The sequence below is a fragment of the Cheilinus undulatus genome, linkage group 22 (assembly GCF_018320785.1).
Source record: "Cheilinus undulatus linkage group 22, ASM1832078v1, whole genome shotgun sequence".
Taxonomy (NCBI): domain Eukaryota; kingdom Metazoa; phylum Chordata; class Actinopteri; order Labriformes; family Labridae; genus Cheilinus; species Cheilinus undulatus.
This window is the reverse complement of record NC_054886.1, coordinates 32597724-32625471: the sequence shown is the minus strand read 5'-3', so window position 1 is coordinate 32625471 and position 27748 is coordinate 32597724. Positions and strand designations below refer to the sequence as shown.

At 38.9% G+C, this 27748-nt stretch overlaps 1 protein-coding gene across 1 annotated transcript; it reads right to left on the bottom strand.

Moving 5' to 3' along the window:
* Nucleotides 1-87: 87 nt before the first annotated feature.
* On the bottom strand, nt 88-27411 carry LOC121504845 (broad substrate specificity ATP-binding cassette transporter ABCG2-like). Its single transcript, XM_041779918.1, has 19 exons — nt 27295-27411; nt 24861-24932; nt 24642-24769; nt 12729-12788; nt 12430-12544; nt 12144-12296; nt 10015-10172; nt 9385-9487; nt 9047-9095; nt 8848-8955; nt 8637-8741; nt 7466-7611; nt 6892-6974; nt 6312-6401; nt 4485-4609; nt 4129-4283; nt 3153-3242; nt 1378-1451; nt 88-649 (listed from the first exon to the last, which is right to left on the bottom strand). Exons 2-19 carry the CDS (start codon nt 24915-24917, stop codon nt 502-504), a joined length of 1947 nt encoding a protein of 648 aa, XP_041635852.1. The 5' UTR covers nt 24918-24932; nt 27295-27411; the 3' UTR covers nt 88-501.
* Between the last annotated feature and the right edge of the window lie 337 nt (nt 27412-27748).

Below are 27748 nucleotides of genomic sequence, written 5' to 3'. Positions count from 1 at the left end.
AAAAACGGACCATGAGATTTTAGTTACTGTAATTGTTCCACTGCAGATATGAGCAGGTAAAAAAGAGCACTGGCTGAGATCAGAATCTTAAATTAGTAATTTATTTTTTAAAAACTCAAAAATATAAACTTCTTGTATTTTGGTGAGAAATAATTACTTCTTTGGCTCTTCACATTAAAGTGCAAAAATCACATTTTTTCAACAGTTATTACATTAAGGACTATGGTATTAGAAAGGAGTGCATAAATAATCAAAAAAAACTTTCTATTTTACACATCAGTCATTAGTATTAGAGAACTGGAGCTGATCTGTTTATACTTTAAATATGAATCAGCAGGAAATAAACATGAACAGCAGTAGTATTAACATGTACAAACAATGAACCTCCAGGTGCAGAGACCTGGACAAAAAGGTTTGGGCTCTGCTTCTTCTGGATGGAATAAAAACGTAGACATAAACGCTGGTTTGGATGAGGAAGAGGGTCATCATCGTGGTGAAGGTCTAAGTGAACTTCTTGATGAAGCGCAGTTTGAGGTAAGCGATGGTGAGAAAGCAGGCGGTCATGATGATCAGAGCCAGGTGGTTCTGCCAAAAGCCCCAGGTGGAGTAATCGACGCCTTGCTCCGTCAGGAACTCCTCCCCTGTACACCTGGGAATTAAAGCATTAGAAATAACTGATTTATCAGGTTTAAGAGACTTTTCTCTATTTTAGCTCTGCCTGATCACATCTGTCTCTTTATAAAATTCACTCCTTTCATATTTCTAACTTCAGCAGGGACACACTGGATGACCTGCAAACCTCAACGACTACAGACTGTGAGCCCATACCTGCCACCTACAGTAACAACCCCCCAGTGAAGATTGTAGGAACATGATCTCACAGAAACTTGCATGACCAAATGTGACTTTAGGTGAAAACAAACCTCAGCTTTTAGGCCATCAGACAAGATGCTTTGTATAGGCAAAAACTGCACATCACCACAAATACACCATCCCCACTGTGAAGCATGGTGGTGGCAGCATCATGCTGTGGGGATGCTTCTCAGTAGCCAGTCATGGAAGGCTTGTAAAGGTAGAGGGTAAAATGAATCTAGAAAGATCCTGGAGGACAATCTTATTCTGTCTGCAAGAGAACTATGGCTTAGGAGAAGATTTATTCATCTCTTTATTCTATAAACAGAGCTGGCTGGCTCTGTCAGCACAAGGTCCATTTGATTTTGTCTTCATTGTGACAGGTTTGTTTTCAAAAACATCCATCGCAAGGTCAAAATTGACAAGTCTTTTTTGCCATGCTATTTTAAACAGTGTATTACATCATTCTGTCCACCAGGTGGAGCTGACTCTAAAAGCTGAAGTATGGATGTTTGTGTTTCTTACATGAGTCCAGGGATGGGAGGGCTTATTGGTTGGTTACAGAAAGTCAGTCCTGTGAACTCGTTAGCCAGCAGAGCCTGAAGAGACACAAACATATTCATCAGGACCACTAAACATCTCAAATATTACTCATCACTAGGCTTTTTTATTTTGAGTTTCATGCAACAACTTCCTGCTCTGCTCAGGCTCATATATATGCTGTTAATTATTATTTTATAAAAGTAATACAATTAACCCTTTAAGCGCCAAAGTCACAAAATTGCGACAAGCAACATTGCTGAATACAACGGGCTGTAGCTGAATGTGGTGCCTAATGTTGTTACTACTTTACACCAGGAGATGGCGGACATGAGTTTACTTCAATCCCAGCAGCATATGTGGGCATGTTTACATTCAAAGTTTTGGAGAGAGTGAGTTTGAAGACGCACCGCCAGTCAAGGAGACTAGGAAATGGTAGAAGTGGTTGTAGGCGGTGCACAAAAGAGAAAAAGAGAGCGAATTTTAGTGAAAATACTCACAATTTCTGGAGGAATAATGGAATATTCACCCCTGTGATGATGACGTTCAGTCATCCGGTGAGACTGAGACGTCGGAGCCACACAGACTCCGTGTGCCATGAGAGTGCACAAGCAGCACATACCGAAGCTAATGCTTTTTCTCACCAGGGCTGGGGTGGGAGTAATTGGCGAATGCCGATGAGGGAATGTGGTGGGGGTTTCAGGGGTGGTCAATACACGACACTCAGGAATAAAAAAAACACCGCAGAGGCAGGGGCAGACTTGGTACAAGCAGTGGCAGCGGAGGCTGCCTGATGATGTCAGAATACGCAAATTAGATGAGTGAATTTACTCCCACCACAAACTTTGGGTCATACTGAAGAGTGTTCTCATTTACAGTATTCCTTTATCTCTAACCACTTTCAAGCTACAGCCTTTGAAATCTTGATATCAAAATTGAATATTTTCTTGAAAAAACTGTGGCGCGTTAAGAGTTAAAACAGTTCTCATTAAAGTGATCAAATCAGAAAATAATGACCAAGATCAGAGAGGGCTTGGTTAATAATTTCACGTCTTTAAGTATGGATATGACCCAACAGATACTTGCTGAAATCTGCTGTTATAAAGGACATACAGTGCTTTAAAAATGTATTAGACCAGCCTAACCCTAACCAAAGTAAGGTTTATGCCACAGCTGCCCTAAATTAACAGCATTGGTAATTACCAAAATCATTTTTGATGTTTCTGCAATGGTTAATACACCAATATGTAGAAGCTCTTCAACCCAAATGATATTTTTAATGCTAAAATATAATTATTTTTGTTATCCATGAATTTTCAAATTTACTGATTTACAAATAAACTGAAAAAATAGTAAAGCACATTAATATTTCTTGATTAATATGTCAAATTATAGTTATTTACTTGCATTCCTGAACAGAAAAATGAGTTTTAGTGGTTGAATGTTATGCTTGATTAATTTCTGACTTCTCAGAGAAGCCCAGTGAGCCGGCTCATATTTGGGTGAATTCAGTTTGAAATTCCTCATTCCTGTTAAAAATGGCAAAACGTGGAGAGCTGACTGAAAATGAAAGAGTCCGCATTAAAGCACTTCATGATGCTGGATGGTCGCTGAGACAAACATGACAGGTGGTCTAAGAAATTTGTTAAGCACTGTACATAAACACCACAGAAGAAGAAGAAAAACAAACACAATAATATTAGCTACAGGAAGTAAAAGTAGATCTGGTTGGACTGAATCCTACATTTGTGTGAACTTACACCAACTCCATAGCGGGGTATACTCAAGTATTTTAACCAGTCGAGCCAGCGGGGGATGGTGGTAAGATTGACGAGCAAACCTGCAAAGATCTGCAAATGAAGAAGAGAGAGAGAGAAGTTCTTTCCGTCGTCGTTCTGTAGTCAGAGTATAATAGGGATAATGCTCCTAGAACATTTACTATAAGGACAAAAGTATTCAGACGCCTGACTATTCCATCAACAGGGTCTGTAATGAGGTCAGGTACTGATGTTTGATGAGAAGGCCTGGCTCGCAATCTCTGTTCCAGTTTATCCCAAAGGGGCTGGATGGGGCTGAGGTCAGGACCAGTCCAGTTCTTTGTCACTGAACTCATCAAACCCTGAATTTACAGTCCTCCTTTGTGCACTGGGCCACTGTCATGCTGGAACAGAAAAGGGCCTTCCCCAAACTGTTGCCACACATTTGGAGGCATAGCATTGTCCAGAATGTCTTGGTCTGCTGAAGCCCTAAGATTGACCTTCACTCTAGCCCAAACCCTGAAGAACAGCTCCATACCCTTATCCCTCCTCCACCAAACTTTACAGTAAGACAGGTAATGTTCTTCCAGCATCCTCCAAACCCAGACTCACCATCTGACTGTAAACAGATAAACGTGATTTGTCACTCCACTAAGTTCACACCATGCACCTTGGCAATCGTTGACCCCACTCTGTTCTTTTACTTGGTCTTCCACTTGGTGGCCAAGTTGCTGTTGCTCCTAAATGCTTCCACGTTCTAATTATATCGCTTACAGTTGACTGTAGAATATCCAGCCGGTATGATTTAATACACCTATAGGTCTGACTGAAACACCTGAAATCAGTGATTCAAAGGTGTGGCTAAATATTTTTGTCCATATAGTGCGTGTCACCTTAGCTTCCTATTAAGATCTACACTGTGAGGATATTTTCTAATGCAACATGTCTTAAACTTTTTTTTAAACGCATGTTTAGTCACCATCATGAAGACACAGACGATGGTCATGAAGATGTTGGCGATGGCAACCACTGTCTGGTCGGCGGAGATGGCCAGAGCCATGGAGGTGGCCGTGTAGGAGACCAGAGTCACTGAGAACATGAAGAGGAAGAAGGCATCCGCTGTCGGCTTCAGCCCTACAGATGTGCACAAATAAATACAGAGGTTTCCATTTTAAACATTTATACTTTAAAAAAAAATTACTTCAATAATCACTGCAATAAATCTCACATTAAAGACCAGGAAGAAAATAATCCTCTAAAAGTCTTCAATATTTTCTACTGAAGAACGTTTACGTTAAACACTCGTTCTAGGGCATATTTGTGTCTTAAACCCACCGATCATGAAGTACGCCACACAGCTGAAGACGATGGCCGGGATGGTCCTCAGCGTGAGGATGTCAGACAGCATCTTAGACAGGAAGTACACAGAGACCCTGTAGTAACCGCTGATGTACTCGTGACTGGGGAGAGAGAGAAATAAAACTAATTTATGGATTAAATTCATCCCTAAACTCTGACTGGAGTCTGCTTTTGATTAAAAGAAAGCCACTGAATTTTAATTCCAAAATCCATTTTGCAAGAAGAAAGACCCGATGACTTCCACAGTAAGCCATGGTTTGGGGTCCATGTCATCTGCTGCTGCTGCTGGTCCACTGGTCTTTATCAAGTCCAGAGTCAACACTGTCAGCTGACTACCAGGAGATTTCAGAGACCTCCATGCTTCCACCTGCTGAGAAGCTTTGTGGAGATGCTGATTTCTTTTCCATCTGTGCACAGTGAAGCCAGAACTACCAGAAACTGTTTGACTGACAGTGGTATCATTGTGTTTGATTGGCCATCAAACTGGTCTGACCTGAACCCTGTAGAGCAGGGGTCATCAACCACATTTGTATAAGGGCCAGCTTTTCCCTAAACAGGCACTTTAGGGGCCAACTTTCAAATTAATTTAAAGAAATTTTCAAAATAGTATAATTAACATATTTCTGCATATATATTTTTATTTTCTTTCAAATGCACAACATTTTTAGGCTCCAACAGTGAGACCAGTCCCTGTATTGCAGTCAGCCACAAGGGGGCATTTTGGAGTCGTTTTAGTAGCTGCAGGGAGTTTATCAAAACAAATAAAACAGAAATTTTTAAAAGACATTCCCTCTAGAATTTTTCCTCTGCACATATTTTCAATTTGATCATGTTCTGAAGGCCGGATGGGAAGATGGGGGGGCCCGATGTGGCCCCCGGGCTGCTATCTGAGGATCATCACTGTAGAGAATCTCTGGGGAAACAGCAAGAAGAAGATGAGAGACCCCAGACTCAACAATCCAGACGAGCTGAAGGAGCAGAATTTTCCAGGTCTGTGTTTCTGTAATGTAATTCCTTTTGTGGAATGAAGTTTGTTGAAATTGTAATATTTTCAGATTGTGGATTTTAATGGGTGTGGACTATAATCATTGAGATACACCAAAAAAAGTCTTAAAATATTTCACTTTGTGATGATCAATCGAGAATATCTGGAAGTTTACCTTCCTGAATTAAATCAAAGGAAAAATTGAACTTTTTCATAATATTTTTAGCACCTGTATACACATACAGTACATTCAAGAGTTATTAAAAGATAAAAGTTTGTTTTCATGAGTAGTCTCAGAGTTTATGTAGTTAATCCTGATTACAACCTTTTGACTGGATCTTAAAATTACACTATTTTGCATTCAAAACTGTTTTTGAGCCACTTTTTTTCTACAGTGAACTAAGGGTAAATGGCGTCCTTTTTTAGACACAGACCAACTTTTATAGGTGGACTTAAGAACTTTTAATAGATTAAAAAGGTTATAAGGGGTAGATTAAAAAGTAAATGTTTGATAAAACATGGTTCAGATGACTTTTGCGAGCTGAAATGGAAAGAAACTGTACAATAACTTGCATTTTTCTTAAATTGGTGCACTAATTAGAAATCTTAATTAATTGTGATTAATTCTAACAGTACTGAAACAGATTTTTATGCATAAAGAAGCATAAGTGAGCCTGAGGATTAAAAGACACCATCTTTGAGCTTTTTTTCAACACCGATGCTCTTTTCTGACTTTGACAGGAGGAATTAGAGTTCAATTCTGAAAACCCAAAAATAACTTGGACATATGCGTGGATGTTTTAGGGTTTCAGACTCACATGAAGAGTTTTCTCTCTGCAATGAAGAGTTCAGCGGACGACAGCGAGCTGAAACACTGATTCACCACGATGAAGAAGACAGCGCCAAACCTGAGAAACAGAGAAGAGTCATCGACACACAGACTCACTAAATAAAACATTTAACTACAGGAAACAGACTCTTAATGGTGTATTTTACCATGCAGCTGAAGATAAAGGGAAAAATGTCGCATGAATCTAAGTTCTGCTATAGTTTTTCTGCATCTAGAATATTTCTAAAGTTAATTAAAGAATAAACTGAAAATTGCTAAAGTGATGACAATGTGGCCTTAACTATGTTAAAAGATGGGGAAAAGCCCAAAAAGAAACTTGGAAAAATGTGGATAAACTTTATGATTGATTATGCTGATGTTAAATGTACTTTACATAGTAAAAAAAAACATTTTTTTTGATAAGTAAGAATATTAATATTTTAAGTAAAAATGGTGAAAAACGCTTGAGGAAGAAAATATAAATTCCAATACAGATGAGTAACGACAGTGGGACCATATATTAAATAATAATTGAAGAATAAATCAAAACATTAACAAAATAGATTTACCGGTTCTGCATTCCACTCTGGTCTTCCTGGACGTCAAAGAAAATGGCTCCAACTACGAGAGCGAGGAACAACGTCACTGCAATCTAGAAGAATAAAGACAATAAAGACTGATTTAATTTAAACAAATAAAACTGTTACAGATACAATTATTTGAATCACCCCTCACCTAATCACTGGCTATTTCAGACATTTTAGCTGCTTCATTTTAGTTTTCTGAATCCAGAACCAGACTAAAGTTGAATCACTGGTGATCTTAAATCAAACTAATGTTAAACGCTGATAGAAGAGCCTTTTAATCTACAGTCTATCTGTTAAAGGAAATTTATCTACGAACAATAACAAGGAAAGTTGTCACCATGCCAGAATTTTACATTTCATTTGATTCTAGGTGACCCATATAGATATCTTTTTGTACACTGTCAACAGAAAAAGAAGTCCAACTATCAGGTCATTTTCTGCCTCAGAGATCGTCTCCCTTTAAAACATGAGGTATCAAAAAATATCAAAGTGTCAAAAGTTAGGAGGACCGTTTCAACATAGACATGAACCCATTAAAAATGAAGCCCGTTCTCACCTGAGCGACAGATGTCTGAGGGTTAAGCATGAGGTTCTTGAACGTTCTCTTGAGAACCCATTTAAACTGCGTCATGAAGCTGGTGTTGTATGTGATGGTTCTAGAGGGAGCTTTGGTGGTCGTCTGTCTGCCCATGATGATCCTCTCTGACAGAAACAGAGTAAACGTGGTTTAATCTGCTGTCGATTAACGCTCCACATGTATAGAGAATTTATCTAAGAGTATTCACACTGAGTGTAATAGTCCATTAATACTCTCTACAGTAGTATGAAAGCCCGCTGTTTAAGACTGATATATGAGGATGCTTCATAAACTAAAATAAAACCTTAAAAAGTACCTGTCACAACACCACAAAAACCTACAACACCACAAAAACCTACAAAACCTCAGGCGGAACCATTTAGAAGGACCTTTGAAATCGCTTCTGAGAGCATTGGAGGCATTTGAAAGAACAGACTGTTGATGCTTTTAAGCGAGGACTAAAAACCTACCTCTTTAAAAAAGCTTTTGGCTGAACTCACTCACCTTGCTGTTGCTTTAACAGTCTATTTGATTTGTGTTTTTATCTGTTTTTATCTTGTTTTTAACCCTGTAGCACTTTGAGATTTTCTTTTAATGTAAAGTGCATTACAAATAAGATGTATTATTATTATTAACCTTAGTGTTGTAGAAGAACCCAAAATTAACCTTGAAAAAATCCTTAAAAGAATCTACAAGAACACAAAAACATCGAAACTCTTTAAAAGCCTTTCAGACTTTAAAAGGAACCATTTCAGCATTTACATTAACATTTTAAATGTTTGATAGAATCTTTCAAAACTCTTCAAGGACCTTACAAGCATCTACTTTGACATTTTAATACTTTGATTTTTCAAGGTACTTTATAACCTCTCAAAGAACCCTAAAAGTACTAAAAAGAACCCTTTTAACAACCACTACAGCCTATAAAACAACCATAACCACCCTGATTACTAAACTCATGCATTGTGGCCAATTAAAACATTTCCTTGTTTTTTTGGTACATTTTAGTCCAATCATCCCATACTGTATAACCTCTTAACTTTCGTTAGTCTCTGTAGAATGAAGTAGAACAACGAGGCTCCAGGAATGATCACTGTAAGCACAGTCTTCACTGTTGTGAGGGTTTTTTTTTTGGTATTTTGGTACCTACCCAGCTCCGCTTTGGTCTCTCTGAAGTGCTGGCTGTTTCTGTATTCTTCTACCAGTTTATCCTCGATCCCTCGTCTGGACTTCTCCAAAGTATCAAAGTCTAAATCTGAGAGGGAATCAAGTTTTCATCCTCAGATTCTTTGCTATAATTTGTTCAAGATGATTTTTCATAATAAAAACAATGTGTTAAATTTAAGGTTTCAAAATCTGACCAACATAGGCCTCTTCCTCGGCCCCGTTGTGAGCAACATCTGTGGAGTCTCCATTTATGATGTCCAGGAAGAAGTCTGCAGGGTTGTTGTGAGGCTCACAGAAGTATCCTGAGAAATGAAGTTGAAACTAAGTCATATAAAAACATCAGCTTTGACTCCAGCTGTCTCATACTGGATTAAAGTTAGTTTATGTTCGTACCAATGTCTGAGAAATAATCCAGAGCGCTCTGAGCCGGGGCGTGGTAAACCTGAATGTTTTATTAAAGCAAAAACAAGAGAAGAAACTCAAAATCACAACATTAAGAAAAAAAAGTCCCTCTAAAATGGAAGGAATGGATGTTTGGAAAAGTAAGAGTAAGAGAGAAAAGAAGGGAAAATAAACAGGAAAAAAGATCAAAAAAGAAAGAAGAAAGAGAGGAAGTTCAGATTAAAAGAAACAAAGAAATTTAAAAAAAGAGGACAGGAAAATTAAGGCAATAACAAGCATGGTAAGATTGACTGGAAGCAGAGGAAAGGATGGAAAGGTTTGTTGGTGACCTGTTTGCCGTTGACAAGCAGCGTGAGGCTGTCAAAGAGGCGGTAGATGGAGTATCGAGGCTGGTGGATGGACAGGATGATGGTTCGACCGCTGTTTGCCATCCTGAAAAAAATGTGAAGCAAAACACAAGATTGTCTGACATTATTGAACTAATTACATTCTGTTTTCAGTACTCTGCCTGTGAAAATTTTCATCTGGCTTCAGCTACTTTGGATGCATCTATGTAAATGTCAAACTGCATTTTGCAGTAACAAAACACTGCCACAAGATGGCACCCTTTACATATAGAGGACTATTCAGGAACAATGCAGGTGACTAGTTTGCAGCAAAAACTTAAATTAATGCATCCTTAGGTGAGAAATTCTTTGAAAACTGTGAGAAGCTTTAAAATTAGAATTAAGGGACAAAATGCTTGGTTTGTTTTCAGGGTACAATGCATTTAAAAAAATTTGTAGAGCAAAATTCATAAAGATAAAAGAAAGAGAAAAATGTGGCTAAAAACTGTGAGAGGAACAGAAAAAGTTCTAAGAAAAGATTTTTAAAAAGAAGCAAAAAGTAGAACATAGAAAGCAACTGAGGAAAGATATCAAACAGAAAAGAAAAATGAGTAAACGTGTGTTACTGTTTACCTCTTCAGCAGCAGTAGCACAGAGTTAGCAGTGCTAGCATCGAGCCCTGTGGTTGGTTCATCCAGGAAGAGGACAGAAGGGTCCATGATGAGCTCCATGCCGATGTTCGTCCTCTTCCTCTCACCGCCAGAGATCCCACGAATCAGCTGAGTGCCCACCTGCAACCACACAATCAATAAACCCCTGTTTGTATGGCGCCAATTCATAATGAAAGTTATCCCAAGACACACCCCTCTTATCACTGCTGTTTTGCTTTTTAAACGTTTTTCTTGAAGTTTTGTGTCAAACTTTTCATGTTTCTCTTTTGCTATTTTGCTGATTTTTCTTTGTGTTGTTGTTCTTCACTGTCATTTAACAATTTAGGCCTCGTCTTGATAGCTTGAAGTGCACTGCCAAAGGTGCATGAAGCACAGCAATTTGGACTATATACATCTACATTTTGCTATTTTAAAGGTGGAAGATCTGGGCAAAAATTCAGGTACAGCGTGCAAACAGGTTGGACTGAGTAGCCTGATTATAGATGGGTGTGTTTTGATACCAGCTCTCATTATTGGCTGGCGGATTGTTATTTTCACTGTAGATTTTAGTTTTTGTTTGATGATAGACTCATCTCCTTTTATCGAACATACCGAACACATATAGGACACTGTAGGAAATACGCTGGTGGAGGACTTAGATTTCACTGAAGCATTCCCACAACATCAGAAACGATTAAAAAAGGATTGGGTCAAAACTTCCACAAAAGGAACAAAATCTTGTTGTTATTGATGATTCAACTCTGCAGGTAGACTAACAGGATCAGACAAGACTTACGCTGAATAATGTTCGGTGAGCTCAACATGAAATAAAGGTTGGCTCTCAACATTTATTTACTGATTTTCTCTGCTGTATTCTGTTATATGAACTTACAGGTAGCCGTTTATAATATTATCTGTGGTTGATATCATCTGTGACGCTCATATGACAGTGGCAGTTATTATTTTTATTCTGCTGCATGGATGCATGTAAATGCATGCGATTCTGCATGTTTCTGCATGTTGTGTTAGATCTAGGACAGAAATCCCTCAGATAAACTATGAAGAAAACACGCTGATTGAAATCCTAATTGAAAAAAGATCCATGGTCCGTTACGAACTTGCAGATAAACGTCCATCTTTATAAAGCAGTGAGTGGCTGTATCAGACCTTCCATTCAGCCCCCAAAGACTATTCAATTCAGAAAACCTCTTTTTTGGGGGTATCTTTTTTTCTTTATAGTCATATGGTTATTAAATCAACCCCCAAAACACTCAATATTTAAACCATTTCATGACTTAGATTTGGCCCATATTTACAGAAAACCCTCTCTCAGCCACTATTAGTAAACATGATGCATGATAAACACAGACTTATCAGTTAAATCTGCAGGTTTTTATGTTAACCACAACTACAGGCTCTTTGAGAGTGCAATCTTCTCTGTCCAAGCTTTAAAATTAAAGACCTGTTTCCTGCACATGCTAACCAATCAGGACAGAGCATAGTAAAGTAAAACCCAGTGATTAAAACATGGCAACCCCAGAAATACGGAGCTGAAATATCCCATCTGCTTTCTTGTGGCTGTCTGCATTGTTGAAGGTAGGACTGATCTCACTGTTAATGCCTCAAAATCGAAGGGAATACACATAATAGTACAAAAATATGTTAATTAGACCAAAATGTGTTAGTTCATTTGAAAGTCTGGCCCCCACAACGTCTGCAAATCATTTTCTTAACATTACAAACACTCGGTACCGCAGACTTTAGGGCAGGTTTGAGGTGGTTTAAGGCGCAGCTGTTTTCTGTGCTCTAAAGATAGCAAACCAGCAGCTTTGTGTCAGACCACCCCTCCTTTTAAGACAACCACACCCCTCAATGCTGAAGAGGCACAAACTTATTTCCTACTTAAACAACAGTGTGTAAAAATGAAAACTCTGTCAGGTGAAACACAGCTGTGCCGCACGCCATTGTTTTTAACGTCTTTCTGACAGCCTTTGTCTCTAGTCTTCTTTCACTCTTACAGCTCTGTCTTTGAGTTTCTCCCTTCATGTTTAATGTCCCTCCATCCATCTCATTTCATGGTGTTTTTTAATGGATCTGTTTCTGCCTCCTCACCTTAGAGTTAGCCACTCGATCCAGTCCGAGCTCCTGGATCAGTCTGTTCACTTTTTTGTCCTTCTCCTCCTGAGAGACGGACTCCGGGAGTCGCAGCGCTGCAGAGAAGCTGAAGTTTTCTCTGACCGTCAGAGTCCCCATCACCACATCATCCTGGAAACACCGAAACATCAAAAACAACCAAAAAAACATTCACAGTATTTCTACAACAGTGAGATCTGTCTGATTGCTTCCCTCAATCATAAAAGTCCTCTGGTATAAAGCTTTTTCTTCTTGCTAGTCTCACCTGCACCACGTATCCTGACAGACATTTAAAGTTTGGAGGTTGTGGAGCTCCGTCGATTAAAACTTCTCCTGACAGGCCTGCCGGGTCTTTCCTGGCTGCTAAGACATCCAGAAACCTATAAACAGAAAAACTTAAACATTCTGACCAAAACGTTTCAGATTAAAGGTTCGCACATTAAGACACACACATAAAGAAGCTGATGCAAAGGCGTTTTTTTGATAAAGATGCTTCAAAAAGTTAAAAATGCCTTCATCATTATCAATGTCATCATCCTGGGTTAATAAAAGAAAGAAACTCACGATGACTTTCCACTTCCTGTCGCTCCCATGATGGCGTTCAGACCCGGCTTCATGATCCCACTGAGAGAAAGAAATAAGAGGATTATATATTGACCATTCTACAATCAAATATAACCCCAAACTCTTTAAGAATTTCATGTTCCAAATCTGATCAATAATAAGGAACACTTGCATTTTAAAACCTACTCCCGTCAAATCTCAATGAAAGCATTTCTGTGTAGCTAACTTGACAATTATTACATATTAAAGTGAACAGATTATCAGTCTTTGCAAACATACAGAAAAGATTTTAGCCCATAAATAAGCCCAGGAAGTTTTATTGTCGTTTTTTTTCCCTTTGTTTTGTCCTCTGCTATTCAGAATAATAGGTAGGAAGCTAAAGACATAAGATGATTAGCTTATTTTACACCTATAGTTTTATAATGAGATGGACGAGTTTCGCCACTAAGCAGGAAGTTGCAGCTAGCAATCATTTGTTAACTTGCTAGCATAAAAACAAAGAGTAAAAACATAAAAGATTGAATCAATCCATCCATTTTCTTCCACCCATCCAGGGCCAGGGTGTGGTGGCTAGTCAACCCAGACATCCCTCTCCCCAGCGCCATTTTCAAGCTCTTCCTGGGGAATTCCAAGGCGTTCCCAGGCTAGACGAGATACATAATCCTTCCAGCAAGTCCTGGGTCTACACTGGGTCTCGTCCCTGTTGGACGTCCTGCAAGACCTCCACAGGGAGGCGACCAGGAGGGATCCTGATCAGATGCCCGAACCACCTCAACAGGCTCCTTTCAAAGCAAAGGCGCAGCGGCTCTACTTCGAGATCCCTCCAGACGTCTGAGCACTTCACCCTGTCTTTAAGGTTGAGCCCAGACACCCACCGAGGAATTTCATTTAGACCACTCGTGATCTCATTCTTCAAAGGTGAGGGTTGGAACCAAGATCAACCTGTAAATCGAAGCTTCGCCTTCTGGCTCAGCTCCCTCTTCACCACAACAGTACAGTACAATGTCTGCAGTTTGTCTTACATTGCACCAATCTGCTTGTCAATCTCAGGGTCCATTCTACCCTCACTCGTGAACAAGACCCTGAGATACTTGAATTCCTTCACTTGGAGAAAAGACACCCTCTCCACTTGGAGGGAGCAATTGACCATTTTCCGGCAGAGGACCATGGTGCTGACCCCATCCCAACTGCTCAGCTACAAATCGTCCCAATGCCTGCTGGAGGTCCCCAGATGAAAAAGCCGTTTGAACCACATCTATGAAAAGCAGAGATGAATTTCTGAGGTCACCCAACCAAAAACCCTCCTCCCCCTGAGAGCCCCCCGGGGATCCTGTCTGTAAAAATCACAACAGAATCAGAGATAAGGCAGAGGCCAAGAACCAGGAACCTGTCCGACTTTGTGCCGGGAACCCAAACACTGCTCTCACCTATACAGGGACCTGTTTGCATGATGCACTGACCCCAAGACCCCATATTCCCACAAATTCACAAAACCCATGTAGACTGGATGAGCAAACTCCCATACTTCCTGAAGAAGCCCTGCAAAAGTAAAGAGCTGGTCCACTGTCCCACAACCAGGCCAAACCATTGAATCACAAATCCTCATTTTTTACTCATGTTTTATACAAGTTAGAAACAAATCACGAGGTGCTTTTAGGGCTTGTTGGGAAAGACTGAACCAGGCTAAACCAAGCTAAGTTAAGCTGGGCCAACGTTCTGTTTACATCTCTCTAGGTTAACGTGACACAGCAGTTTCTCTGTAACTGCTGGTGAACTTTGTGACTCTCAGGAGTCATGTTTTAGCTTTCTGAGGAACTGAAAGACGTGTTTGTGGTTTTGCACACAGACTAAATTGTGAAACTTTCCGCTCAAGTGTGTGTATATTAAGTTTGAGTCATCTGTGGGCGTTTTTGCTGACACATGGTAAGGAATTCCCCATGAGAGGGGTCTACTAAGTTTTTTCATCCAGCAGTTTATTCACAGAACACAGGCTTTCTGAAAACTGCAACCATAAGTCTGCATTCTTCCTTCTCCTCTCCTCTCAAAACAGAGTGCTCCAAGTAATGTGTCCTAAACCTGGACATGACTCAGCACTTCAGCATTCCTTTTTCCATCTGTGGGATTTTGGAACAGGTTTTTCAGTTACAACTAGTCTTAACTGCATGTGACAAAAGCCCATTCCTATTTTTTCTCGCATTGCAATGGACAAAAAAGTAGGAATGTTGGACAGGATTATCTTTATAATTTTCCTTCCCTTGTCTCACTCAGAGCTTTTTAAGCTTGTCTTAGAGGGGAAGATGGGTAAGAAAAGTGTCCTGATTGAAAGAAGCTCCGGATAAGTTTACTCGTTCCCTCCTTTTTAACTTCCTCTCTCTTCCTGCTCCAAGGATCAGCTGATCATAGGCATCTACTCTCTTAAGTACTAATTAGATTCAGCCACAACCTCATTTGACCAATCATCATGCAGATTTCAAATCTTTTATCTTCTCTTCGGCAGTCAGCCTGTCGTTTTAATGTGGACGCTGCAACCCTCCTCCACCCCAGCTACCTCCATTCCGGCTCATCAACATCAGGCCCAGATTCTGACAAGTCTTCTGCTCGTCTCATCGGTGTCCTGGCCCATCTCTGATCCTACATCCCTCATATTCACCACTACCATTGTCTAAACTCCATAAGGGGGATCCTCTCCACTCTTTAAAGTACACGAAGGTGCCATGTGTCAAACTTTCTCTACTGAGCATACAGTACTGTGCAGAAGTTTTAGGCATATAGAGCGCTAATGGTTCTTCACAGGTCCTGATGTTCACAGAGGAGGAACAGTTGCCTTCCCTCCTCTGAGGGAAGGCGACACATTTGACATGTACACGTGTCGCTCAGCAGCTAAGGTCAAGCTTAACAGCATTGCTTTTGTCTGGGCCTTTGCACCCCTGGTAATACGCCCAGCAACCACCAACAGTTTTCAGGTGCTTAGAACACACACATGACAACCAGGGGGGTTGTCGCGACCCTACTACCTGGCCTAACAGTGCCCTAGGCTATGTTTAAGCGCCACATCTACCCATAACTCCGCCCTAAAGCTGTGGTTTTTGTTTTGTTTTCATCAGATTGTTTTCCCATGTCCTTGGTAATGTACAAAGACATCCAGAGCATGACCTGGGTTGTGTCAATCCTCCTTCCCCCCCGATGAGGCCCTCATGGGCCCTCAGGTGGGTGTACTCGCCATTACACACCTTACTTCAGCCTCAAATTTTGACCCAAACATGCCTAAAACTTCTGCACAGTACTGTATTTTCAGAAGTTACCCCATTTCACTGATAAAAAAAAGCTTTTCATCAATGGCAGCTGTGAGATGCATTTAAACTTCTTAGAGAAATTCTTGAGTGTCTCTGTTTTTATTCTCTACAGAAAATGAGAGTACATTTTTAACTACTGGGAGTTTTTTTCTGCTGATTAGTTGGAACCAAAGGGCAGGACTTCCCTCTTTACAGCATCTGTCAGATCATTACTCAGCATTCCTGATAAAAAGTGACACTAAAACCATGACAGTGCAGTGTCCTTTATGATACAGTGTACTCTAAGTGTTCTCACATAATTTCCTTATATCTTTTCCATTTTTCGATGCTGGTATTTCTTTTATTCTGATTTTTTTTAGTTTAGGACTTTGTTTGCAGTTTTTGATCACTGGAATTAAAAATTACCCAATATTACAAGTCTAGGGCTTCTACAGGTGCATCTAAAAATAGAATATAATGAAAACATTATTTTTTCCCATTTTTTATGTCAAAAGATTTAATTATATTAAAGATTCAGGTCATACAACATGAAGTATTTCAAGATTTTGTGTTTGTTTGTTCCAATCTTGATTGAAGCTTACAGCTCACAAAAATCATCAAAGTATTAGAACAGGGGTGTCAAACTCAAGGCCCGGGGGCCAAATCCAGCCCGTGGTCCAGTTACACCAGGCCCACCAGATCATATATTTTTTTATGACTGGTCCATTGGTTTGAGGTCTGCAGATGTCCCCCAGTAAACTTAACCTTGACGACTTAAAATATCCTTTTAACTCATTAGAATTTGAAAAATAAAAAAGTTAAAATAATTAGATAAAAAGTCAGGAATGTGGGAAAATACACGTCTGTTTTCATTTCATATTCTTCATTTTGCATCTCAGTTATGACGCAAAATATGGTTTTGACTTTTTATTTCATATGTTGACCTTTTCAATTTACAATTTTGGCTTTTTGGCTTATTTTTTTGACCTTTTAGATCCTCAATTTTACATTTTTTTAAGTAATATTTTTCCTTCAAAAAATTTTACTTTTTCTAATCACGCTATGATGTTTTAAACCAGTGATTTGAATTTTATCTCATATTTTGACCATTAAGAATCATGATGCAAACTTTCTATCTCATATATTTGCCTTTTTAAAACTTTTTTTTAACTTTAAATACCATGTTTGGACATTTTGAGCGAATACGTTTGAATTTTTGTCCCAGATTTTCAGCCTTTAAACTTCTCATTTTGACTTTTTTCAATCTCAAAATCATGTATCATCAGTGCTAAGCCCCCCCCCCACACACACACACACACTACAAAAGTCAAGAGACGTAATCATCACAAAACTTAAAGAAGCACTTCTCCATGCAGAAATCACTTCCTGCCCTCATCTGAGGATCTTCTCTGTGACTCGATTTCAACTGCAAACAACCCTTATTTAGTTTGTAAAGACAGTGACTCCTCTCGAAAAGTAGAGAATTAAATAAATCCAATATTTATTTTTTTAAAGTAAGATGCTGCAGTTTTGTTAGAATTTTAGCTCTCAATAGCTGTCGTAAAGTTTTAATTCCACCCTTCTGAGAAGGTTTTAGGTCCTTTTTCTGTCTCCATTACTCAACTACATCCCTTATGTTTACTCACAGTCGCCTGACCTTGATAATGCAGTTATGAAACTGATCAAAGTTGACGATTATGTATTTTATTGTGTGTTATGTGTGTGGGAGCAGCAGCTGGTCAAAAGGCGGTGTAGTTTATAGAGGGAGTATCTGTGGGCTTTCATTGTTTGGGGTTTAATCATTGACCGAGTGGTCTCAAAGTTGAAGGTTGGTTCAAGCCGCTCTGTTTAGGCTTTGATAGCTTTGGTCTGTCTCCTCACGTGACAGCCGTCCGTGTCTGTATATCCTCCTTTTATAACCCAAGAGCTTCGTCAAATGTATGATCGTGCAGAAAACAATCTTATCTTCTACTGCAGGATAGCAGGCACGCTAGGTGTGACATAAAGTTTATTGGTGCCTTAAACTGGAGGACACGTGAAGATATCAAGCTTTACTGTGAGAACGTCACGTTGATTTGGAATGCCCTTTGTTTTAATATAGATTATAAAATCATGTTTTATTATAAAAACAAGACAATAAACCATCCCTGGGGGCGTCCACCTCACTTTATCATCTGTTCTCAGGAAAGCAAGTATTTGGTTTGCATGCTAGACTCTGTCCTGGTCCTTTTGTTTACCCTTGAAATAGAGAGGTAGTAGGGAAATCTTCTCAGGGGATGTGCCGGGTCATGTGACTCACACTGTACATTATGCAATGCGATTACTACAAATGTGCACACCGCCATCTTGGTTGGGTTTTAAAATGCTGCACTGAAACAGCATTAAATAACAATTTTAGATAGTTATATGCTTATTTTAAAAAGAAACTACTGAGAATTGTTTACTTCTTTTGACAATTTAGCCGTCTTGCCAATGCGTTTCCCAAAACAATCGGTTTAGAGTGGAAAATCTGAGCTTTATGGTTCATGGTGCCCTTCCACTTCATCCAACCCCTCCATCCCTACAAATATCTACTGCAGAACAGTAGATAAGGTGAATTATGTCATTGTTACTGGTCTATAAAAAAGCTAAATTAACTAAAACAATATTGCATAAGAACAGACTGCTTGTATAAAGCTGCAGGTGTAGGAATTCTGCATACAGTCCACACGTTTTAATATAAATGCAATGAGTAAAAATGTGCCTGATGGAAACTAAAATAGATTAAAAACAACAAAAGAGGACACTAATGTAAATCATAGCTTTAATGTAGTGCAGAAAATGTACACATTGGTTCCATGAAATAGATCAGAATGCAGGGAAATAAATGTTTGATGCTTTAATATTCTGGGGAAAGTCTCCAGAATCCCCTTACCTAATGGTGCAAACTACAGTGCCTATAAAGAGTTAATACTGCCCCTTGGATTTTAACCCTTTTGTTGATTTTATAAATCCCAATTCAACAGAGGTCCACACAGTTGGTGCTTGTAGTCTCCAGATTTGTGAAACGAGGATGACCTGAGGGCAGTGAATGTGTCTCAGTGATTGTAGTATAAAGACACCTGTGACTGGAAGGTCCAGTCACATCAGTATTCCTGGCTACCATTACACCATGAAGACAAAAGAACCCTTCAAGCAACTCAGAGAAAGGTTGTCGAAAAGTTTTACTCAGGGAACAGATACAGAAATAATTTCAAGGAACTAGACTTCCTCGAGTTCAGTTACTCCCCAGTGTGAAGCATGGTGGTGGCAGCATCATGCTGTGGGGATGCTTCTTAGCCGGCTCTGGAAGGCTTGTAAAGGTAGAGGGGAAAATGAATGCCACAAAATATCAGAAAAACCTGGAGGACAATCGTATTGAGTTTGCAAGAAAATTATGGTTTAGGTGAAAATTTATTTTCCAGTAAGAAAATGAGCCGAAGCATACAGAGGACGCTACACAGAAATGGTTAAAGACAACAAGGGGAATGTTCTGGAGTGGTCAAGCCCAGACTGCAATCCAACAGAGAATTTTAGGCCTTTCAGACCAGCAGGGCTCTGTGTCAGTTCCAGTTCCTGATCCTAATTTTGAACCGGCAGGCGCGTTCAAACCAGGAAAAAAATTGGTTCTGAACCTGAAAAGCTGGTTCTCAGCTGGAACCAAAAAATAGTTCTTTCTTGGGAACCATGACATCATCAGTGGGCGTGTCACATTCTAGGTTGTGAAGACGAGCAGAAAATGGAGAAAAAGTGGTCTGCTGGGGAAAAAAATGTTTGGTTTTGATCTGAGCATTGACAGAATTCCAGGTAAAGATGGAGAGTAGTACAAGGAAGAGCAAGTTACTAGAAAAGTATGTGATCCCTTTGAGATTTCTTGGATTTCTGCATAAATTGGTCATCAAATGTGTTCCAATCTTCATCTAATGCACAACAACAGACAAACACAGTCTGCTTAAACTAATAATTCACAAAAAATGATATGTTTTCATGTTTTTATTGATCAAACCATTTAAACATTCACAGTGCAGGGTGGAAAAAGTATGTGAACCCCTAGGCTAATGACTTCTCCAAGAGCTAACTGAAGCCAGGAGACAGCCAACCTGGAGTCCAATCAATGTGATGAGATTGGATGTGTTGGTTAAAGCTGCCCTGCCCTATAAAAAAACACACACACCAGTGTTGAATTTGCTGTTCTCAAGAAGCATTGCCTGATGTGAACCATGCCTGGCACAAAAAAGCTCTCAGAAGACCTAGGATCAAGAATTGTTGACTTGCATGAAGCTGGAAAGGGTTTTAAAAGTATCTCTGAAAGCCTTGATGTTCATGTGTCCACGGTAAGATAGACTGTCTACAAATGGAGAAGTTCAGCACTGTTGCTACTCTTCCTAGGCGTGGTCGTCCTGTAAAGATGACTGCAAGAGCACAGCGCAGAATGCTCAATGAGGTAAAGAAGAATCCTAGAGTGTCAGCTAAAGACTTACAGAAATCCCTGGCACATGCCAACATTTGTGTTGACAAATCTACAATAAGTAAAACATGAAACAAGAATGGAGTTCATGGAGGACACCACTGCTGTCCAAAAAACACATTGCTGCACGTTTGAAGTTTACAAAAGAGCACCTGGATGTTCCACAGCACTACTGGCAAAATATTCTGTCCATAGATGAAACCAAATTTGAGTTGTTTGGAAAGAACACACAACGCTCTGTGTGGAGAAAAAAAGGCACAGTGCACCAACATCAAAACCTCATCCCAACTGTGAAATATGGTGGAGGGGCCATCATGGTTTGGGGCTGCTTTGCTGCCTCAGGGCCTGGACAGATTGCTGTCATTGACAGAAAAATGAATTCCCAATTTTATCAAGACATTTTACAGGAAAACTTAAGACCATCTGTCCACCAACTGAAGCTCAACAGAGAATGGGTGATCCAACAGGACAACAACCAAAAGCAGAGAAGTAAATCAACAACAGAATGGCTTCAACAGAATAAAATACACCTTCTTGAGTGGCCCAATCAGAGTCCTGACCTCCACTCGATTGAGGTGCTGTGGCATGACCTCAAGAGAGCAATGAACACCAGACATCCTAATAATATTGCTGAACTGAAACAGTTTTGTAAAGAGGAATGGTCCAAAATTCCTCCTGACCGTTGTGCAGGTCTGATCTGCAACTACAGGAAACGTTTGGTTGAGGTTATTGCTGCCAAAGGAGGGTCAACCAGTCATTAGCCTAGGGGTTCACATACTTTTTCCACCCTGCACTGTGAATGTTTACATGATTTGTTCAATAAAAACATGAAAACATATCATTTTGTGCAGTATTAGTTTAAGCAGACTGTGTTTGTCTATTGTTGTGAATTAGAGATGAAGATGAAGATCGGAACACATTTGATGACCAATGCAGAAATCCAAGAAATCTCAAAGGGTTCACATACTTTTTCTAGCGACTGTATATACCGAACTTGTGGAAGAGATGGCGAAGGCTGGGTTCACCTGAACACCAGACCAAACTATCAATTAACTCAAGAAACTGAAGAAGGAATACCAGGACAACAGGAAAGACTTGGGCAAAAGTGGAGCTGGACATGTCTATACATGTCCATCATGGCCTCTCATTTTGGTTCTGCTTAAACTGGTGTGAACACGGGCTGGTTCGCCAGAAAGCACCAAGGTTCTGAGACTACAGAACAGAACCAGAACCAGAACAAGAACTGTGTCTGTCTGAAAACACCTTTTGTGGTTGGACTTGAAAAGGGACTTTTCACGCCTGATCCCAGTGCAACCTGGCAGAGCTTGAGAAGTCTTGCAAAGAAGAATGGGGTAAAAAGAATGATGTGGCCACATGTGCAAACCAGATGTATTGTTTTGGTTTATAACAGAAACAAAATAGAAATCAAAGTGAGAAAGAAACAGAGCGTATAATAAATATCTCATCTGAGACCTGTGTAATGGAACAAGAGACGTATTTTATCATCACTAGAGCAGAGATGCAGCACAGCTGGTAAAAATGGAAGGAAATCTTTGCTATTCTTGGATCTCTACCTCTACAGAGGCAAATATCAAAAGACTGGCCCAGTATGAACTCTATCATTCAACAACACTTATTTCTGTGAATGTAACACCCTTTTTTTCAGTCAGTGAAGTTTCAAAGGTTTAAGCTGAGTTCAGCATCCTGCTGCTGTGTCTGTTTGTTGGTTTAAGCTCACAGTCATTGTTCCTAACAGGCTCCTGTACGGCTCTGTGATTGTCACAAAGGGAAAGTGCACCTGAGCTTCGGGACAAAGACAAGCTTCCTTCCTTTGCCTATAAAAACCTTTACGTAAGAGTGTGTGATCCATGTGGGCCTTGATGAGGGCCACGTTTCTGTTCCTGCTGGGATCATGTCGGCACGTAGACAAACAACCACACAATATCCACTCATGAAGACCACGAAACCCCAGCTGACCCGACAACGCTCAAATAATGAACCCCCACAACATACAGAGGTGCTGTTTGTGCATCTGGAATAGACTCGTTCAATAGTATCACTAATATTTGTCTGATTTCTAGGCATAATTATTGCTTTACACTTGAGATCCACTTAAAAGGTCAAGATTCAAACCTCTTAGCAGTACTAAATTTACAGTCTGCTTCACGTTTGACATTCTTATTTATGTAAAAATATCACCAAACTGAACATGTGACTTTAACTTTGCCTATATGCTCAAATAATGAGAGGCAAAATGATACTGAGTACCGTATTTCCAATGTTTGAGTCCAACTACCAGTTATAGGCTCGGTATCCTGGCATCCCCAGATTCTTGATCGAATGGAGGGATAGGAAGAAGTCTGAGGGGTACATAGCCCTTCAAACAGAGATTTTCTGAGGGTACATTCCAAACCAAGTGTTATCGGAAATCTCCCAGAATGCCTTGTGAATCATCAGCATGATTTGAAAATTACATCAACAATCTAAAAACAAAATTTAATGTTGTTCCAAAGTTATGAGTAGAAATGTCCAGGATTGGAACTTTGTTTCAAGGGGACGCTGGAAAACAAAGGGTAGGGGTATAAATATGGAATCATTATGGTTGCAAAATTCTAGAGCACATTTTAATGTTTTGAGAACATAACGTCTTGATTTTGGGCTCTGATTTTTAATTCAGACTTTCTATTAAAACTTTTCTCTGCCACGTACGAAACATTCTGTTTACTTCCAAGCCCTATAACTCCAACTCAGGTGCTCCGACAGACTTAACTAGACAAATTATTCAGTTATTTATGCTGGATTCACTTTTTGCTATCTTTAATTTTTTTTATCAGTAAGTATTTAGGTGTTCTGACGATTTTTGGCTCTCATACTTCTTTGATGAGTGTGTATGCGATAGAATGTTGGGACTCTCTTCACGCAAGCTGATACTACACAGTGGTTTTAGTACGTTATTTTCTCTGCATGCTTGAAATGTAAACCAATAGGAAACAGATGCAGGATCAACCAATCATGCTTGCTTTAGCTGTAGTTTCTGTGTGTTCCAGGAAACATTTGCTTTGATCTCACTAAGACAGTCCCAACATTCTATCACATACACACAAATCATCTCAGTTGATTCCCTTATAAATCCAACTCAGTCCCTTCTAAAAACATCCTTGTTCAGCTATTTATGCTGGATCCACATCTTTGCTATTTTCTAAAGATTCTTAATAATAAATGTTGAGGTTTCATGTTGTTTTTTAGCTATCAATGTGTGTGTATGTGAAAGAATGTTGGGAAGTGCAGAGAAAGAGTGCAGAGTTCCGTATGTGGACAAAGAAAGTCTCATATGAAGACAAAGAAAGTTCCATATATAGAGAAATTTCCGTACATAGAGAAAGTTCCGTACGTAGACAAAGTTCCATATGTAGACAAAGTTCCATATGTAGAAAGAGAAAGCATAGACAGGAGAGTTCTGTACGTAGATGGAGAAAGTTCTGTACGTAGACAGAGAAAGTTCCGTTTGTAAACAGAGAAAGTTCCATTTGTGGACAGAGAAAATTCCTTACATAGAGAAAGTTCCATACGAGGACAGAGAAAGTGCCGTTTGTAGACAGAGAAAGTTATGTACATAGAGAAAGTTTCGTACATAGAGAAAGTAACATACGTAGACAGAGAAAGTTACATACATAGAGAAAGTAACATACGTAGACAGAGAAAGTTACATACATAGAGAAAGTTCCGTACATAGAGAAAGTTCCGTACATAGACAGAGAAAGTTCCATACACAGAGAAAGTTCTGTACGCAGACAGAGAAAGTTCCGTATGAAGACAGACAAAGTTCCGTATGAAGATAAAGAAAGTTCCGTTTGTGGACAGAGAAAGTTCTGACATAGACAGAGAAAGTTCAGTTTGTGGACAGAGAAAGTTCCATTTGTGGACAGAGAAAGTTTAGAGAACCACTCACAGATACATGAGTGAACAAACAAATTTAGCAAGGTTTGAGCGGGCGTCTGCTTGAAATTTCTACACATTTTTAAGAGTGCGTGTAGAAAAATGTCTCACGTTTGACACTGGCATCACCTTTATTCACATTAGGCCAATCTTTTAAAGATGCTGATGTGTAACTGGCTTCAGAGGAAGTTGTATCTAGAAAATTTGAGATGTACTCACTTAAGATCAATGAGGATGTCCTTCACCTTTCCCTTCTTGCGGCACAGACAGTTTCCTCCTTGCATCACCTGGTAGTGGATGTTGTGAAAGCTGACGGTCGCACCTTGCCGGTGTCCTGATCCTGCAGACTGAAACACGGTTAACTCACCTAGATAAAGAAGGTACACTATTTTTTGATACGTGATGTTTAAAGACAGAAGAAGAAGGAAAGGAAGGTACCTGCTGTTGGGAGGCTCCGTTCAGCCCCATCTCTATCTTCACTCCTTTCTCGGACATCCTCCTCCTCTCTCACTGAGCACCAAAGACACATTTTAACATCAAATTGGAGAAGACAAAGGCAGTTCAGGTTGTGCAATTGTTAGCATTCTCCATTAATAATATTTTTATTAATCACTCCATTTTATATCAGGGTAAAAAGTTTGTTATGACTATAGTCGTTTAAACTTCAATATAATTCTGGTAAAATCAAATGATACCTGTGGAAGGAGAAAAGGGACACTGAAAAAAATCTGCAATCCTTTTTCCCAGTTCAACAAAAAAACAATCAGAATTTTGAGTTTGTCAGAATTATGGCTTTGATCTCAAATTCCGGCATAAATCAGTGTTAATTTTGGCAGCTATTTTTAATTTTAGTCTCAGTTTTAGTCTTTAAAAGAAATGCATTTTAGTTTTAGTCACATATTGTCATTTCTACCCTTTTTAGTTTGAGTATAGTTTTAGTCAACGAAAACTCTAAACATTTTAGTCTTATTTTTGGTCCAAAAAAAGTCCTCACATTTTAGTCTTTACTTTTAGTCGAAGCATTAATTTTCTTTCCTAAATCTGGTACCAAATCATGGTAGTGTGTTCTCTGCACCCTGCCAAACCTGGGGTCCCTGCTTTCTACAGCTGAGAGGCAGAATAGATACAGATGCATTGTATTTAGACAGAATTACAAACAGTGGAGAAATTTCACAGATCCTGAATGTCTGACGAAAACTTCATTACATTTTAGTCTAGTTTCAGTCATCTTGACAAAAACTATTACTCATCACAGATCTATTTTTGTTAGTATTAGTCTAGTTTTAGTCATCACAAATCTATATTTGTTAGTCTCAGTCTAGTTTTTGTCGTGGAAAAAAGTTTGTCAACAAACAGTTTTGGTCATAGTATAGTCGACGAAATTAACACTGGCATGAATCTCAGAATTCTAACTTTAATGTTTAAACTCAGAACTCTGACTAAAATCTTTAAACTCTGAATTTTGACTCTAATCTCAGATATCTGACAAAAATATTAGAATTCTGACTCTCATCTTTAAACTCAGCGTTCTAATTTTAATCTCAAATTTTCGCTTTAAGTCTTTAACCCCATTCTGACTTTAATCTCAGTATTCTGACGTCAATCTCAGAATCCTGACTCTAATTTTCAATCTCAGAGCTGACTTTAATCTCAGAATTCAGATTCTATTTTTAACTCTCAGTTCTGACTTTAATCCCAGAATTCTGACTCTAATTTTTAATTTTAGTTTTGACTTTAATCACAGAATTCTGACTCTAATTTTTAATCTCAGAGCTGACTTTAATCTCAGAGCTGACTTTAATCTCAGAATTCTATTTTTAACTCTCAATTCTTACTTTAATCCCAGAATTCTGACTCTAATTTTTAATCTCAGAGCTAACTTTAATCTCAGAATTCTGACTTTAATCTCAGAATTGGAAAAAATGCATTTTCTAAAATGGCTTTTCACCGATACAAAACATTGCCAGGGCACGTGCATTAAAGGCAGAGTGAAGGATTTAAAGAAATTAACAAGAACAGCATGACTAAGACTATTTTTAGTTGCTGATGCATACAGCCATCTTTTAAGCATTACATCAACGTTTTAAATTCCGATATGACAACCCTACAGTAGACAACACAACTTTATCTTTAAAAGAAAAAATCATTAAACATGCTGAGAATCATATTGTGCATATTAACCCCTTAAAGCCTGAAAACACAAATAATAGCCAGAAAATTCTTATTTTTTGGAACTGAAATGTTTAATTAACTATTTACTGAAATTAAAAAAATATCAAAATTTTGTAGAAATTTGGATTTTCTATCTCATTTGATACATTAGGTGTTTTTGGTAACAGATAATCTTGAGGGCATTTTCATCATTTATCAGATTATATTCATAAGTTTTTTTAAAGTAATTTATTGATCATATTGATTAGAGGTATCATAAAAGTATGTATCAAGTATGATATAACAGGCTTGGGTACAGCGGATGTTTCTACAGCTTCTGTATGCTTTTGTTGTTTATTTTAAACACGGGGGTATGTGTAAAAGCACGTGGTGATGTAAAAAGTATCGGATAAGGTCTACAGAGAAGTTTTTGACAGCCTTACAACTGCAATTAAAGACCGTCATAAAAGGCTAGAGCGACATTATTTTCAATGAGAAATAACGCAGTAAGAAAGTTCGCAATATTAGTGTGTAAATACCGAAAACGTAGTTTTTAAGCATCGTACTACCTGGACTTTGCTAACTTGGCATTTTATTCTTTCCTAGTGTTAAGTTCAGACAAAAACAGTGGATAAATTGTACTCAGGGTCGTGTTTAACTTAACTTTATCTTCATTTAATCTACACACGGCTAAATGAGTTAGAAAGAGTTCATCACTTACCTTCAGGAGTCAGAAAATGCGTGAACACCGCTGCTGTTAGATCCAAACAGTAACAGAGACAACCATAAGAGCCAACACGTGTGATAGCAGGGAGTACAGCCCTCTGTGGGTGTGTTAATCCCCGCTTTATGACTGAAGGCATGATAAGAGGGCGGTGATGTAATTCTCTTTCACTGTTTCTGTTCCTGTTTTGGAGTATTTTCAGTATTTCCACTTTTTTAAGACAGTTCCATTTCATTTATGTATTTTATCAATGTGTGGTAAGAACAAGATCAAGTTCTCGCTACTTTGGGTTAACAATCGTGGTGCTGGCCTGATGACAAGATTATTTCATAAGATCTTGAAAAACGACTGAAATTGGGAAGTGTATTTTCCAAAATGCTTATTTACTTGAGTTTTGTCTGCTGGACAGTTCAGGGGTTTTTTGAAGAATAAAATTATTAAAGCACAACTT